The 17,461-nt window shown below is 32.4% G+C and overlaps 1 protein-coding gene and 1 non-coding gene across 2 annotated transcripts; one reads left to right on the forward strand and one right to left on the reverse strand.

Moving 5' to 3' along the window:
* Positions 1 to 5,975: 5,975 nt before the first annotated feature.
* On the reverse strand, positions 5,976 to 8,432 carry LOC115723589 (uncharacterized). The gene is made up of 3 exons (XM_061104756.1): positions 8,340 to 8,432; positions 6,805 to 8,258; positions 5,976 to 6,666 (listed from the first exon to the last, which is right to left on the reverse strand). Exons 1-3 carry the CDS (start codon positions 8,430 to 8,432, stop codon positions 5,976 to 5,978), a joined length of 2,238 nt encoding a protein of 745 aa, XP_060960739.1.
* On the forward strand, positions 7,987 to 8,093 carry LOC115724266 (small nucleolar RNA R71). The gene has a single exon (XR_004013065.1). It is a non-coding gene; the product is annotated as a small nucleolar RNA R71 (small nucleolar RNA).
* Positions 8,433 to 17,461: the final 9,029 nt, after the last annotated feature.

Below are 17,461 nucleotides of genomic sequence, written 5' to 3' on the forward strand. Positions count from 1 at the left end.
AAATATTTCCCACTAAGAAATAAGGTTCTAAACTTACCCATGCGATCAATCTAGCCATCCATCACATTTTCCGTTGTCGCCGAGCAAAAATTACAAAAATAACATATTTCACATATAAGTTAATAATACCCCTAGAGTTTAATAAAATCTCCGGAATTGAGAAATTATAACTCTAATATTTGTTTTTAAATATTGGGGTCCACAATTAAATTAATTCACAAATAATAATAAAATAATAAAAATTAGTGCTAATTGCCTTTACTAATCCAAATTACGAAAGCGGTCGTTACATTAGTTATTACTAATTTTCCTCATTAACTTAAATTTGAATATCTTTTGAATTTAATATTAAGTTGAGGAATTCTAGGAATTGGTTATTGAAGATTCTTAAAAGATATTTTTTAAGTTGATTTTAAACTTAAAATGGAATATCCTTAAATTAAGTAGTTACCACCTAATCTTCATATTTAATTAAATTTTATTTGGAAAATTTTAAGTTGCTTATTATAGATTCTTTCTATAATAACTTAAATCAGATATTTTCTAAATCTTGAAAAGATACTTAGTTAAATTGAGATATTTTCTAGATAGTTATTTCTATACTAATTATTATTTCTAATATACGAAAATATCATTGATTGTGAAATTAATTATTTAATAATTAATTTTAGTACAATTCAGTTAAAAATATTTTTCCTAAGTTGATACATTTAATTAAATTGAAAATTAAATATCTAAGTTGATTTTCATAATGATACTTAAATATTGTTATCTTCATGATATTTAATTAAATAAAAAATTATTTTAAGTTGGGTATTTTCATAACAACTTAAATTTGAATAATTTTCAAAATATATTTTATTTATTTTATTAATCATTTTTTAAAATTGCATTTATTTATGCAAGATGATTTTGAATTTATCTTAAAAAATAGATTAAAGTTGTAAATTAATTATTTATTTAATTAATTTTTGAATCAACTTAAATCAATGATTTTTCCATTTAATGATTAATTTAAAATAAAGGAACTAAAATATATTATTAGAAATTGAATTAATTAGTCAAGAAAATCTAGATAGATAGTATTCTTGCTTGAAGTATTTTTTCTAGTAAAGTTTGATTTATTTTAATGAATTTCGAAAAATTATATAATTTTATACTTTAATTTTTTGAAATACAATATATATATTTATAGAAAATTTTAATTTGAGTTGCAAATTAATTTAAATTAATACAACTTAAATTAAGTAATTTTCTTAATATTTATTGGAAAATTAATACTAAGATGGAAATAATTCATTTTATTTTCTTAACCATCTAAGTTTAATTTTATAAATATTAAATTAAATTTTATTTAGAATTTTATTCTAAATTTAAAATTTAATCAAATAAATATATATTTAAAATAAATAAATAATAGAAGAAAATACATTTTAAATAATGAACTTTATTATTATTAAGATATTCGATCTCCATTGTTGGTTTTACATAGCTATTGTTTTAGTGAGTAATCCTCCCTAATAGAGAAACATTCATTAGCAAGTTAGCACCGTTTAATCTCAAAATATAAGTATATTTGTAAGTTTTTTATATTAGTATTGATCACCCTAATGGTGGCGACTGTATAAGACTTACAAACGTATGAAACAATGGTGGAAGCTCATGAAATAGGAATGACCTTGACTCTCGCCTAAACCGAACAACGTCAGATTCTCTTTTCGATCGAATAAAAGGTTGCTAGAATGTTTGTCATTTTAGATGAGCTGACAACTCTATTCAATGGATGATAGCTTTGACTCTCGCCTAAACGGGACACTGATATCAGTTTGTTGAAAACCTTGGAAATTATTTAGGATTGTATTTTTTTTAGTATTTTCTCTAGTCATTCATACTTGCTATGTGCTAATAATTTCTGAATAAGATTTTGTGTTAAACCATAATTGAATTCTATTAATTATTTTGTAGTATCGTGAATTGCCATGTCGAATCCCATGTTATCACTGTTGACTGAAAATAAGCTAAATGGATCTAACTTCCCAATATAGAGAGAGAACATTAATATTGCTCTCATAGGTGAAAGTGCCCTGTTTGTGTTGACTGAGCCGTCTCCTGAACAGCCAGGTGACAATGCAACCAAAGCTGTTAAAGAGAAGTTCGAGCGTTGGCAGAATGCTAACAACAAAGCTCGATACTTCATGCTTTCCAGCATGGTTGATACCTTGAAAACAAGGTTTTCTAGCACTGTCACGGCTGCAGAAATCATGACGCAGTTAACTGAGCTATTCGGTATGGCATCTATCCGCAAGGGTCAAAAACTTGTTGTGAAAATTATATACGCAAGTATACGCAGTCAAACAAGTAATAAAGTGATAAGTAAGATCGTCTCCACAGGGATTGCAAACAAAGTTTGATGTAAAATCAACTAATTACAACTTAAAATAAAAAGAAATAATATGCAAATGGTTGAGTAATGGTTCAAAATTAAAAATGACAAGAATTAAACTTGCTAGAATTAAAACTACTGCTGCTAAGAAAAATTGGTTGCAAGATAAAAGTTGTAATATGGTAAAAATGGCTTGAATAACTAATTCCTTCTAGTCAGGTTTTTTTTCAGTCAGTACAGCATCGGTTCAGCATTGCTCTAGCATTCTGCACAGAGATAACAACAAATTCCTCTAGGCTTGTGAGAATTTTCCAACACTCACAACTTTAATTCTACTATTTAGCTCAACATATTCCTATATCAAACCAGCAAGCAGAACACCATTCAAACATTCATTTGGTAAGTTATGCAAGGTAAATGAAATATTCCTATTCCACTTACAAAGAAAAGCCTAAATCTAGGTTTTCACTTGCTCCATTCAAGTTGAACTACTAGATCTAGCCCTTCCGGTACAAGATCTAGCTTAGCAAATTGTTATTCATGGCCAAGAAACAACAATCAATTAAAATGAAACTCACTTGAATGAACAAAGGCAAACAAATGCTAAAGTAAGCTTAAAATTTAATCATACCCAACTTAGAAGTTCATAGCCATTCAAGCCTCAAAAGTTTAGCTCATATTCAAGTAAGAAGATAAAATCCAAGCTAAAAACAATTCATCCATGGCTGCTGCCCAAATTTACAATCTCAAGAAGTTTTTAATACTAAGTACAAACAACAATAAAAGATGAAAATAAAGAAGAATATTAAGAAAGGGTAAAGAAAAGTCAAACACTAGGCTTGGTCCCCTCTTATTTCTTCTTTGTTGTACTTCCTGCTGCAATTAAAACTCCTCCAGAAAAATGCAGCTGCTCAAGTACGAGATGATGAAGATGATAATGGTGTACTTCCCTTTCCTTCTCTTTTTTGTTGTTGGGTTTTTAGGGTACAAACTTCATACCCCAAAATAGAAGCCCAAACTTTTCCACTTTGGCCCACTAGGGTTAGACCCCTTTCTTCCACGTCAGCTGGCTGGTGCAATTTGAGTGACTGGACCGAAGTTGCTGAGGTGGATAAGTGAAATTCGTGTTTCCACGTCACTGCTAGGATGCTGAATTCACTTCAGCATTGCTTTAGCATTGCTTCAGCAATCAACCCAGTTTTAGCTTGTGCTCCTTTTCTTCCTTGCTTCTTTTTCTTTTACCTTTCAATTTAATTCCTCATTTTCCAACAAAATAAGCACAGTTAATTGGAAAAACACACCCAACAATATCAATATTTACAAAACTTAAAGGTTAGATTACTAAATAGAAAATAACACTAAAACTAATTAAAATTAAGCAAAATAAACACATTTTCATTACTCTCCTCACAATACTTTAGTTTAAAAGCATAAAAATTAACTCTATACCATAGAGTTATCACACCCCAAACTTAGAGTATTGCTCGTCCTCGAGTAATGAAAAACAAAAAGAGCTAAACAATAAAAACAGAAAATGACAGCAACACTAACATGATTGCAGTAGAGAAAATCTTGCTCTTTCACACTTGGTCTAGGGACGAAATTTGCTCTCAAAATTAGATGAAATGGAAATGTAATTGGTAGTAGTGAATATGCCTCGAACTTGTGTATTTCAACAAAATTTTGCATGTTATTTATGTCCTTAAAACTTATCAAGAGTAACTCAATCAATAAAGTGTGCAAAAACTTCCCACCAATACCTTGAATTTCTATAACAACCACCTTTGATCCTCAAGTTTAAAGGTTTGCTTCCATAAGTTGAATTAGTGCAATCCTCTCCACTAATGTAGCTTAGCTTTACAACTTAGATCAAAAGGGCTTGGCTTGAATGTTAGGCTTGGGTTAGGGTATGGTAAAGGATGTATTTAAGCTAGCTCAACACCTAATCACTTCACTTGTCAAACATCGAGCCTCTTCCTTAAGAATTTTTTTTCTTGACCCTCTTCCCTAATTCAATACTCACAAGTACTTGATATTAAAATTGACTTCGCTTGCTATATTTATTATTTTTTTTTTGAACTAAAATGGGTGGAACACCCCAAACTTAGTTGCAAGCATATGTATGTTTTTTTTTCTTTTCTTTCATTGCTGATTTTTTTTTTATATATATTAGAAAGACATTTATTACTATATTATACTTATATAACAAAGAGAAGGTGAATTGAAAGTTCATACTCATATACTTTGCGAGCTAATTCCCCCACCCCAAACTTACAACCCAACATTGTCCCCAATGTGGCTAAAAGTATAACCTTGAATTAGCTCGCTATAAGTTACACTCACCGCACTCACCCCAAACTTAATGTGAAACTTGGCTCTTGACAAGTGAGCAATTAAGTTAGGACATATGTGGAAATGCAAATTAAGATTGGCGTTAGATGTAGGATTGGGTTGCACAACGATAATAGGCTAAATGGCTCAAACTTGGGTGACTAGGGAAAAATTGAATGTATAGGAAAGGTTAGAAAGGCTCAAACGTCCAAAGATGGCCTAAATCATTTCTGAGTTATAAAGCTCGCTAGGATTTCGCCTCAAGGATTACACTAGCTAATTCTAGATGCTTAAACTCTCTCAAAGTGTTAGCTATTCTAAAAACTCAAGGTATGGTGGGATAACACAAGCACACAATTGTTGAAAGCATTCCTCATATGCTAGCATTTAGACAAGAATAACACTTAAAATTAGCATTTTTAACACACAAACCAAGGCACTCCACAAATAGAGGAAAATGGATATTTTTCATCATCGAGCGCTACCCTAAACCAAGCTGAAAATACATGCAGTATTTTTCTCATTTGCAATCTAAAACATAACATCACAAACATGACAAAATAACATGATTAATACACATCTAATCCACATAATATTTATTACTCACACAACTAAAGACAACAATAAAAGTAAACTAAGTAAACAATCAAACACAACCAGCAATAAAAATTTAACTAAGGAAAAAAAAGAAAACTCCCTCAAGATTTGAACTCTTCCCCACTAGAGTCTCTGCTTCAAAATGCTGAAGTGATGCTGATCCAATGCTGTACTGGGACCTACTGCTTCAACATACAAATTTGCTCACGCCATATTGCAGCAGCCCCTTTTTTTCTGTCATTCTCTGCTTTGCACCAGCAATAAAGATCACCACACTATAGCAAAATCATTAGTAAATGTAGGAAATTAAAAGTTATATATATGTAATTATATAAGTATGTATATAATAATTTTTTTTCTTTTTCTTCTTTTCCTCTTTTTTTTTTCTTTTTCTTCTTTTCCTTTTTTTTTCTTTCTTTTTTTTTTCAAGGGGTGGCACACCCCAAACTTAATTGTAAATACATATATATTTTTTTTCAAGGGGTGGCACACCCCAAACTTATTACATAGCATATATATAACTAAATATAATCTTGTCCTCCGCTCTTGGGTTGCCCAAATGTGATTCACTAAAGCCATGACAACCCGAGACCCTTCTTCCTCAAGCCTCTTCCAATGTGATGGAGGTCTTTGCTCGATCACCCTCACCACCCCCAAACTTCACTCATTGGCCTTTCACCAAAAAATTTCTTCTTGAAAGTGCATCACGTAGTTCTACCACCCCATCGGGGTACACTCTCACCACCAAGAAAGATCCATCACACCTTGAATCTAGTCGTCCATGAGTAGCCTTCGTTAAAGAGTTAGCAAAAATCACTTGTTGCCCAACTTCAAACATTTTAGACCAAAATTTTCTACTAAACTTATTTTTCTTTCTCTTCTTTTTGGGTGGTTTTTTAGGGTCAAATGATGTTTTGTCTTTGCTTTCTTGCGGCTCGTGATCCTTAGCAATTTCTTTAAGGGGAATCTTCTTTCTCACCTTCTTACTATTTTTGAATTTGGACTCCTCAACCATGTTAGGATCCATATCTCCAATTGCTAAGCATTCTCCTATTGCATCCGGAGCACGCATAGGATGAAAGACCTTGAATGTGGCTTGCTCATCTTGAGCTCTCATAGTAAGCTCTCCCTTTTCAACATCTATCAAAGTTCTTCCCGTGGCAAGAAATGGCCTCCCTAAAATGATTGGAACTTCCCTATCTTCCTCATAGTCAAGAATAATGAAATCGGCCGGAAAAATGAACTTATCCACTTGTACCAACACATCTTCAATTTTCCCTTCCGGATGAGCCATGGAACGATCAGCTAATTGCAAAGTGACGGTGGTTGTCCTTGCTTCTCCAATTCCCAACTTCCTAAAAATAGACATAGGCATGAGATTAATACTAGCTCCCAAGTCACAAAGAGCTCTTCCAACATCTCGACCCCCTATAGAAATTGGAATTGTAAAGCTACCCGGATCTTTCAATTTGGGCGGGATTTTACTTTTCAACATAGCACTACAGCCCTCCGTCAAAGCAACCGTTTCAAACTCGCCAAGCCTCCTTTTCTTTGTCAAAATATCCTTCAAAAACTTCACATAAGTTGGCATTTGCTCCAAAGCTTCCACTAATGGTATATTGATGTGGAGCTGCTTTAGAACATCAAGAAATCTCCGGAATTGACCATCGTCTTGCTGCTTCTTGAATCGTTGAGGAAATGGTGGAGGTGGCTTTTGCAAAGACTTTTCTGCAGCAGAATGCTGAGTGGATGCTGTAACTACTGGGGGAATTTGAGCAGCTGAAATTGCTGGTTTTTTCTTCATTTCCCCCTCTTTTTGGATTGAAGAGGGCTCCTTACTGCCTGTTGCAACCACATTTGACTCAAGAATTTTTCCACTTCTCAAGGTTATCGCTTTGCAATGCTCTTTGCCATCTCTTCTTGGGTTTTCGGTGTCACTAGGCAAAGTGCCTTGTGGTCTATTCTTCAAATCATTGGCCAATTTCCCCAATTGAACTTCAAGATTCCGAAGAGATGCTGCCTGGCTTTGAATTACAGCGTCATTCTCGGCCATATAATCTCTCATTAAGCTCTCCAAAGAACTAGTTTGAGAGCCTTGAGGTTGGTGTGGTTGTTGAGGTCTTGGTTGTTGAGAAAAACCCGGTAGAAATGATTGCTTTCCTTGTGCTTGTTGTGCTCCACTTGAACTTGCCCCTTGACCTCCCCATGAAAAGTTCGGATGATGCTTCCATGCCGGATTGTAGGAGTTTGAGTATGGATTCTTGTTGCGATTAAAGTTTTGATTACCCACATAGCAAACTGAAGCTGGATTTGAAGGGAAATTTTCAAAAGTATGCCCATCACCACAATACACACAAGAAATTTCGGCCCTTTGAATGGCAGCGGCTGGTTGTACACTTCCTCCCATATTCATATTCTTCAAAATGTTGGTCATTGAGGCCATTTGAGCGGTTAGAGCGGTCAAGGCATCTACTTCAAGAACACCCGCTACTTTTCGACTTGTAGGAGCTCTATTAGTTGACCATTGATAGTTGTTGCTAGATATCCTTTCCAAAATCTCAAAAGCTTCATTGTAAGACTTGGAAAGAATGGCTCCATTAGCGAAAGCATCCAACACCATCCTAGCTGCCGCATTGAGACCATTGTAAAATGTCTCAAGTTGGATACAATGAGGAATACCATGGTGTGGGCACTTCCTCAACAACTCCTTGAATCTTTCCCATGCATCACTAGTAGTCTCATCTTCCAATTGTTGAAAGGACATGATCTCGCTTCGAAACTTTGCATTTCTTGTTGGAGGAAAGTACTTTCTCAAGAATTTTTCAGCCAAGTCATTCCAATTAGTCACCGAATCGGGAGGAAGAGTGTTAAGCCATGCTCTAGCCCGATCCCTCAAGGAAAATGGGAACAACTTCAATCTTAAAGCCTCTTCACTTACTCCTTGTAGCTTGAAAGAATCACTCACCTCCAAAAATGAGCGAATATGGAGGTGAGGATCTTCCGTTGGCGACCCACCAAATTGACCAACTGTTTGGAGCATTTGAAACATGACGGGCTTGAGCTCAAAGTGAGGTGCTTGGATTTCGGGTCTCACAATACCCGGATTAAGCTCATTGAACATAGGGGCTGCATACTCTCTTATTGCCCGGGCTCAATCATCGGCCAAAGCAATAGGATTGGCTTCATTATGAACACCCCCAACTTCAAACCCATCGGCCATATTGCAGCGTTTTTTAGCCTTTTGTTCCTTTCTCCTTTGTCTGAAAGTGCGTTCAATTTCGGGGTCAATAGGAGCAAGTTCAAGGTCTTCTTCTTGCTCGTTCATACACTAGATTACACCTGAACAAGAGAAATTCAGCGCACCAAATAGGATTAAAACTTTCAACCAGAAAATAAATTGCAAAATAGTTGATAATACACAATTTTTAGTTTCAATCCCCGGCAACGGCGCCAAAAACTTGTTGTGAAAATTATATACGCAAGTATACGCAGTCAAACAAGTAATAAAGTGATAAGTAAGATCGTCTCCACAGGGATTGCAAACAAAGTTTGATGTAAAATCAACTAATTACAACTTAAAATAAAAAGAAATAATATGCAAATGGTTGAGTAATGGTTCAAAATTAAAAATGACAAGAATTAAACTTGCTAGAATTAAAACTACTGCTGCTAAGAAAAATTGGTTGCAAGATAAAAGTTGTAATATGGTAAAAATGGCTTGAATAACTAATTCCTTCTAGTCAGGTTTTTTTTCAGTCAGTACAGCATCGGTTCAGCATTGCTCTAGCATTCTGCACAGAGATAACAACAAATTCCTCTAGGCTTGTGAGAATTTTCCAACACTCACAACTTTAATTCTACCATTTAGCTCAATATATTCCTATATCAAACCAGCAAGCAGAACACCATTCAAACATTCATTTGGTAAGTTATGCAAGGTAAATGAAATATTCCTATTCCACTTACAAAGAAAAGCCTAAATCTAGGTTTTCACTTGCTCCATTCAAGTTGAACTACTAGATCTAGCCCTTCCGGTACAAGATCTAGCTTAGCAAATTGTTATTCATGGCCAAGAAACAACAATCAATTAAAATGAAACTCACTTGAATGAACAAAGGCAAACAAATGCTAAAGTAAGCTTAAAATTTAATCATACCCAACTTAGAAGTTCATAGCCATTCAAGCCTCAAAAGTTTAGCTCATATTCAAGTAAGAAGATAAAATCCAAGCTAAAAACAATTCATCCATGGCTGCTGCCCAAATTTACAATCTCAAGAAGTTTTTAATACTAAGTACAAACAACAATAAAAGATGAAAATAAAGAAGAATATTAAGAAAGGGTAAAGAAAAGTCAAACACTAGGCTTGGTCCCCTCTTATTTCTTCTTTGTTGTACTTCCTGCTGCAATTAAAACTCCTCCAGAAAAATGCAGCTGCTCAAGTACGAGATGATGAAGATGATAATGGTGTACTTCCCTTTCCTTCTCTTTTTTGTTGTTGGGTTTTTAGGGTACAAACTTCATACCCCAAAATAGAAGCCCAAACTTTTCCACTTTGGCCCACTAGGGTTAGACCCCTTTCTTCCACGTCAGCTGGCTGGTGCAATTTGAGTGACTGGACCGAAGTTGCTGAGGTGGATAAGTGAAATTCGTGTTTCCACGTCACTGCTAGGATGCTGAATTCACTTCAGCATTGCTTTAGCATTGCTTCAGCAATCAACCCAGTTTCAGCTTGTGCTCCTTTTCTTCCTTGCTTCTTTTTCTTTTACCTTTCAATTTAATTCCTCCTTTTGCAACAAAATAAGCACAGTTAATTGGAAAAACACACCCAACAATATCAATATTTACAAAACTTAAAGGTTAGATTACTAAATAGAAAATAACACCAAAACTAATTAAAATTAAGCAAAATAAACACATTTTCATTACTCTCCTCACAATACTTTAGTTTAAAAGCATAAAAATTAACTCTATACCATAGAGTTATCAGATACCTTGAAAACAAGGTTTGCTAACACTGTCACGGCTGCAGAAATCATGACGCAGTTAACTGAGCTATTCGGTATGGCATCTATCCAGTCTCGTTTTGACGCGACTAAGAAATTCATCAACGCACGGATGGAACCCCATCAGAATGTGCGTGATCACCTTCTCCAGATGGCAAGTTATTTCCAGGAAGCCCAGAATCATGGTGCTGAAATGGATCAGACTACTCAAGTGAGTCTCATCTTGAATAGTCTGACTCCAGATTTTCTGCCCTATACATCAAATTATGTCATGAACAAGTTAGTCAACGACCTTCAGACATATGAAAATTTGATTGGAGGTCCCAAGAAAAGAGGGAGTAAACCTCAGAATTCTGGAAATGGTAATAGGACGAATAATCCTGAGGCACACATTTCCTCTACTTCCAAATCCAAGAATAAGAAGAAGTGGAAAAATGCCAAGAAGCGAGCTCAAGCTGCGAAAGCAGCTAAGAACAAAAAGGCTACAGCTTTTGGTGATACACCGAAAGGAAAATGTTTCTACTGCAATGAAAAAGGTCATTGGAAACCCCAATGCCCTAAGCTTCTTGCAAAGAAACAAGGTATTTCTTTCTATAAACTGATGTGTTTTAGTGAATTATTATCCATTTGGATTATTAATTCTTGACTACTAACCTTGTTTATTTTTCTTCATATAGCTCAAGCTTCTTAAACTCGGATGCTGTCTTAGCGAGTGGGATCTGAAAGCTGGAATATGGATGGAGGTCGTCAATGATAAAGAAGAAGCTCTTTTTTTTGAATTAATTGTTTCAGTTTTAAAACAATTTGGATTTCCTGTTTGGGATTTTATTCCCTGTTCTTTTCTCATAATATTGCAAACATTTTTTTTATATATAATAAAGTTATTTTTACAAATAAATTGCAATCTATGAGTTGAGCTTCATTACTTTATCTTATAAATCAGTTACCAATTATTATATTTATTATGTTTGTATGTGTATGTGTTTTTATTATTGATACAAATTCTAAAGTTATTTAAACTCCTTACAGAGTTATTACTACATAAACACCAGAAATTTTTTCTATGTTTATGAATAATTGTTATTTTTAAAACAATTATTAAGAATTTGTTTAATAAAAAGATCTTTTAATCTGATAGGGGTGTAGAAAAAGTTAAGAATAATATGCAGTTCAACGATCTTTTATATCTAATGAACTCTGGATTATATTCAACTCCACATAATCTCTATTACACTTAGAGAATTATGATCTATACAACCTTTAGGAGTAGATCAAAATCTCTATATACTTAGGGGTGGACTTTATTCCACAGCACTCTTTGTGACACATAATTTTAAACATGGAAGTAATATAATAAATTAGCTATTATCAGAATAAATCATTGATCTTGATTATATGTTCCAGTTTAGATTTACTGTTGTAATAAATAATGATACCAATAAAGTTCTTTGATAATGTATCACACTACCTTAATTGAGTGGGAGAATATTAAAATTATTTACCCATCTTCATTTGGTTGACACTTGTGATAGGAACACCTCTGATTAAACAAATCTAACCATTCACATGGATAGAAATAACTTATCAGAATTATGAGAATAAGATAGAAGAATTCTTGCATAGTCTATTCGAATGACTTGAGTCAAGTTTTCTAATCCTCATAAAATTTTATGGTATCTTGATTTGATTGCTTAATCTCTAGCAAGTATTTTACACTTCAAATACTAGACTGCTATGTTGATGACCTAGTCTTAAAGAAACTTACAATTTTTGGCTAAGTTAATAAGTCACAACGAGATATCCCTCAAAACAATAGTAAGAGGTTACAAGTTTTTAACCAGACATCTGCTATTGAGTGGGAGCCATCTGAGATGCAATTAAATAAGGAACATTAGGGCACAGTCAAGAAAGATTTATGAAAGTGACCTATATGTTAGATATTAAGGAACTATACTTTAGTAATCCTAATATCCACACCAACTCATTAAGAATTTGAGATGGTGGTTACTCTTGGGGTGGAGGAATTATTGTAGAAGAGTGTAAAAACCCATCTATAATAATTCAAGCTCCATCAGAGAAGATATAACTTTGTAAATTCGAAATTACCAGAAAGTTATTTTACTGAAGAAAATTCTACACTGCATCATCTCAATTCCAAATTTTAAAATTTGAGAGATATGTCTTCTGTTTGTTCAGATGTACTTAATGTGCAGTAAGGATTTTAGTATCCCTTGATGAGTAAAGCATATAGTTAAGGATGTTTCATAAGTTTTATGAACCTGGTTCCAGAAATATGGGTGGATTCAAATATACTACACTTGATCAAAGGATCAAGACGAAAGATTGATTGTAATGCACAACTTGTTTTATGTTAGTGAAAGTGGGAGTTTGTTGGGTTTTGTGCCCTAAATAAAATCCATTACAATCTGATTAGTTATCAATTTAGAATTTTGAAGTGATTTAAGTTTACATGTATTTTACATGTTTATGGTTTAATATACATATTGAATATATGCACAAAATCAGTTAAATCCAGAACATATATTCATTCACAATTACAGTATTGTCAATACAGTGGAATGTGATTGTGATTATATGATTCAAAAGACTTAGTCCCTGTTCATCAGTGTTTTTGATTTACACTGATGTGATAATCAGCGATGAAGTATACTTACACTTGGAGTAAGTGTTATGTTCTTTCCAGGACATTGATAAAGTATACTAGTTTCGAATGTATGGAGTATACATTGGACTGGACCGATATTGAACTTGGTCAAAGATATTATAAACTTACCATTGTATCTTTCCAAGTCAATATCAGAAGTTGATCTTAGATTAAAAGAATCTAAATCCTGATATGCTTAGGCTCAATCTCAGGAGTGCTATTCATGTTCTTTGATTTATTAGTTAAGCCTACTTTTGGGTCAGGGTGATACGTATATTTTGGGAACATGATAGCATAACTGACTGGGAGTGCTGAACATAAATATGGAATTTATAGCTTCTACTGGTGTATAGAAGTCAAGTGATGATTCCCTTCGAGCTTAGTTAAATAGAAGTAAATAGATGAGCTCTTGTTTCAGTGACTATATATTAGATCACTAAAACATCATTTATAGGTAACTAAGTGTTTTAAGGGGCGAAATACATTGAGAGGTGGAAACAGTAAATTTGTCCCATCTCGATGTAAATCATCTATATAGAGGATCTATTAATCACATTAAGATTATAACAATGGTTAAATGAGATAGCATATGTATATCGTGAAACATATAGTATGCTCTATATAAGTCTGAGAGTGCGATTCCAAGTTCTAAGAGTGGATTCAACAAGGAATTAATAAGTTAGGGATTTACTTGGTAAATTCGGTTCAACTTATTGGAAGCTCAGCAATATAGATCCATGGTCCCCATTCTAGTTGAGACCATACTGTTTGTAAGACTCTATAATTGATTTACGATTAATCAATTATAATTCTAAAAGTTAGACTATGTCTAATTTAAGAATTCTCACTAAGTAAGGGTGAAATTGTAAATAAAAGGGTTTCTAGGTTTAATTATTAATTAAGAGACTTTGTATGTCTAATTAATAATTATATTAAATGACAATATTATTAAATAATCTATTTTAGTTATTAAATAATTAGTTTTGGCATTTAAATGGTTAGAATTGGAAAAATGGCATTTTTGGAGAAATAGAAATAAAATTGAGGAAACTGCAAAACCCTAGTGAGGCCCAAGTCACACCTATGGCCGGCCACTATAGTGTGTTTCCTAATTATTATTTTTAATTTTTTAATTGCCAAGTAATTATTAACCTAAACCTAGCAATAATAGGAAAGTGGTGGATCACACTAAATAAGGCAGTTAATCAATTACAGAGTAAAAGAGGAAACTGTTTATTTGGAAAGTTGAGCTCTCCCTTTTCCCTATATATTGCCGCCCCTCTCTTCTCTTTGCAAGCTTTTGTATCACACGAAATCAAGAGAGAAAAGAGAGAGAAATTTCGAATTCCTTATGAGAGAGAAGTGCCCACACACAGCAAACAGTACCTCAATCATAGATTAGAAGACTGTGAAGGATCACATCCATCTGAAGGACATTCGGGCTCAGATCTTGATTATACTCTGCGACAGACAAGGAATCAAGGGTTAGAGATCTGAGTGGAAGGAGACACTTTATTCTGCTGCCATCACTGTAAGGTTTCTTAAGTTTTATGTGTTTTTATTATCGCTTTAGAAGTTCATATTTAGGTTGTTAAATCAACATACTTGTGAGTAGATCTAAGATCCTGGTAAAATTAATTCCAACACATATAAGATACACCAAATCCATTATACTCAGGAGGAAGACTATTAAGAATGAATTGAACCCATTGTTCTCTAGATAAATCAATTCCCAGCAAATTTTCTTTCTAGAACTTCAGATTCATCATCAACAAGTGTGAATTAATGCTCTTTCCAGGAAGCATTTTCACACTATAGAGTTCATTTGCAAAGGCATTAACTAGGAGAGGGTCGGGGTGTGGGTTGTCCATTTTGACACTACAAATATCAATAAACAGAAATAAATCATTTGGTTCTATAATTTCATACACAAGTTCAGAAAATAACAAGTATAGCAAATATGTTTGTAAACATACCAAAATAAAACATATTTAATATTTTCTAAGGTTTTTAACAAATTGATACAGCGTCCCCTTTAGGCGAGAGTCAAAGATATCATCCATTGAATAGAGTAGTCAACTTATCTAAAATGATAAACATTCTAGCAACCTTTTATTAGATCGAAATAAGAATCTGACGCTGTCCCGTTTAGGCGAGAGTCAAGGTCATTCTTATTTCATGAGCATCCACCATTGTTTCATACTTTTGTAAGTCTTACTCCTAGTAGCCACTATTGGGGTGGACGTTACTAAGAATAAAACACTTACAAATAATACTTATCTTTCGAGATTCTACGATGTTAAATTGCTAATGAACGTTCATCTATTAGGGATGATAACTCACTAAAACATGAACTATATAGAACCAACAATGGAGATCGAATGTCTCTTGATTAAAGCTCATTATTTAAAATGTATTTTTATTTAATTACTTATTTTAGTCTATGTATATTAATAATGAAAAATACTTAATTTAAGTTAGTCTAAAATTAATTAAATAATTAATTTTTGAAAATTATTATATAAAATTATAAAATTTCAAAAAATAATTAAAATATAATAAAATAAATATTTGAAAAACATCTAATTTAAGTTGTTCTAAAATAGCAAAATTTTCAACTTAAATTATTTTTAAAAAATTTAATTAGATAACAAAATAAGTATCTTGAACTAATCACCTTAATTTGAAAAATATTCCATTTTAAGTTGTTCCAAAATTAACAAATTTTTAACTTAAAAACAATATTCAAAGAATATCTCAATAACTAACATCCTAGAAAAATTCAACTTAATTATTAATTTCAAAAATATTTAAATTCAAGTTGATCCAAAATTAGTTATAAATAATTGATTTTCAACTTAAATATAATTTATGAAATATTAAATAATTTAGTATCTAGAAGAATCTAATTAGTTATAAATTCTCTATTTAATTAAATACAAGAAAAATACATATAGTTTATCTAGAACAAGTTTCATTAAACTAAGTGTGTTTTTCTTAAATTAATTTCAAAATATTCAAATAAAAAATTAATTTCATATATTTCGAAATTAATTATGTTGCTAATCAATTTTATTAAGTTAAACTAGTTTAATTAACCTAGTATAGTTATTCAAATGCGACAAATGGGCCTTCGCAATTGGGGTTGTTCATGTGAGGGAGGGCTGGGTTCAGTATGACGTACCCACTACTATGGCCCCTAACTCTCACACAAGGCCCAAATGAGAGGAATTTAACCTTAAATGAACAACTGTTATTAATTGAGTAGGCCCAAATACTAATTGGGCTTAAATAAAATCTATCATAAGTGATCATTTTATTTAGCAACCTAGTCCATTTTAATTATAAAATTAAAAGGGCTCCCTATATGCATCTAAGCCAAAACCAAACATATAGGCTCACACAGGCACACAGATTTGGATGGATCCTATCATGTTACTAGGTTTATATATAGATGAAAGAAGATTGCAAAATTTACCTGTTATAAATTATTTATTTGACCTATTGACAATTGAACCATTGGCTAAAATCAGATCATTGGATCTGTCAACAAGTTAACCATGACAATTTAGATCAAACAATAATAGGTTTTATATATAAAAAAAAATAATTAATTAAACAATATATAAAACATACATGCATGTAACAAGTTGGATAATTGGATATATGATTTATTTAATTTAAATTAGTTAAATAATTAAAAAAATACAAAATTTTAAAAAAATAATTATTTTTAAAAAAAATAATTTTAAATTAAATGATTAATTTCAAAATTAAACCTATAAATTAATTTCAAAATTAATTTCATATAGTCCGTGCTTCAGATACTATCATAGAATGACAATATCCGACGAAGTAAAACCATCTCTAGCAAGATGACAGACCCGCTCTCTGTACTATTCATAGGATCAATTCTAACAAGTCACACACTCATATTCCGGAAATACAGAAACAAAGAAATTTCACGATCGAACTACCAAAATAGAATGGGATAAAAATCAGAGAACTAAAAGCTTCACTTTGTAGTGAAAAGTGAGTTAATAGTTTTTGTGAATCTAATTCATTGAAATTCCGTCTAGTAAAATAGAAGAATTATAAATCTCCAAAATAATAGATAGGAATACCGCAAATAAAGCCATTGCGATACCCATCAAAGTTGCTAGAGATGGTTTTACTTCGTCGGATATTGTCATTCTATGATAGTATCTGAAGCACGGACTATAGGAAATATCTTACTAAAGTATTACAACTATGATTCATTCTTAACTTAATTTTCAGACCTCGTGACCGGACTCCCTTTTTTGCTTATTTTGATCAAAGTACAAAGGTTTCTTTTGATTTTTAGTCATTATGTCTATTCATTGAATAAGTGGTTTAGGTTTTCAACAAACCTAAATATCAATTTCAAAATTTGCTAACAACTTTTAAAATTTCATGTTATTAAAATAAAATTAAATATTCAATAAAATAAAATGATAAAT

This window comes from Cannabis sativa, chromosome 9, assembly GCF_029168945.1.
Source record: "Cannabis sativa cultivar Pink pepper isolate KNU-18-1 chromosome 9, ASM2916894v1, whole genome shotgun sequence".
NCBI classification, from domain to species: Eukaryota; Viridiplantae; Streptophyta; class Magnoliopsida; order Rosales; family Cannabaceae; genus Cannabis; species Cannabis sativa.

What these genes read in the sequence shown, in the direction of transcription:
- LOC115723589 (XM_061104756.1), bottom strand. Translation starts at nt 8,432, where the DNA reads ATGTTCAATGAGCTTAATCCGGGTATTGTGAGACCCGAAATCCAAGCA. An exon ending in TGTTTCAAATGCTCCAAACA is followed by an intron (nt 8,259 to 8,339) that starts GTTGGTCAATTT and finishes GATTCTTTCAAG; the next exon opens with CTACAAGGAGTAAGTGAAGA. An exon ending in ACGGAGGGCTGTAGTGCTAT is followed by an intron (nt 6,667 to 6,804) that starts GTTGAAAAGTAA and finishes GTCTATTTTTAG; the next exon opens with GAAGTTGGGAATTGGAGAAG.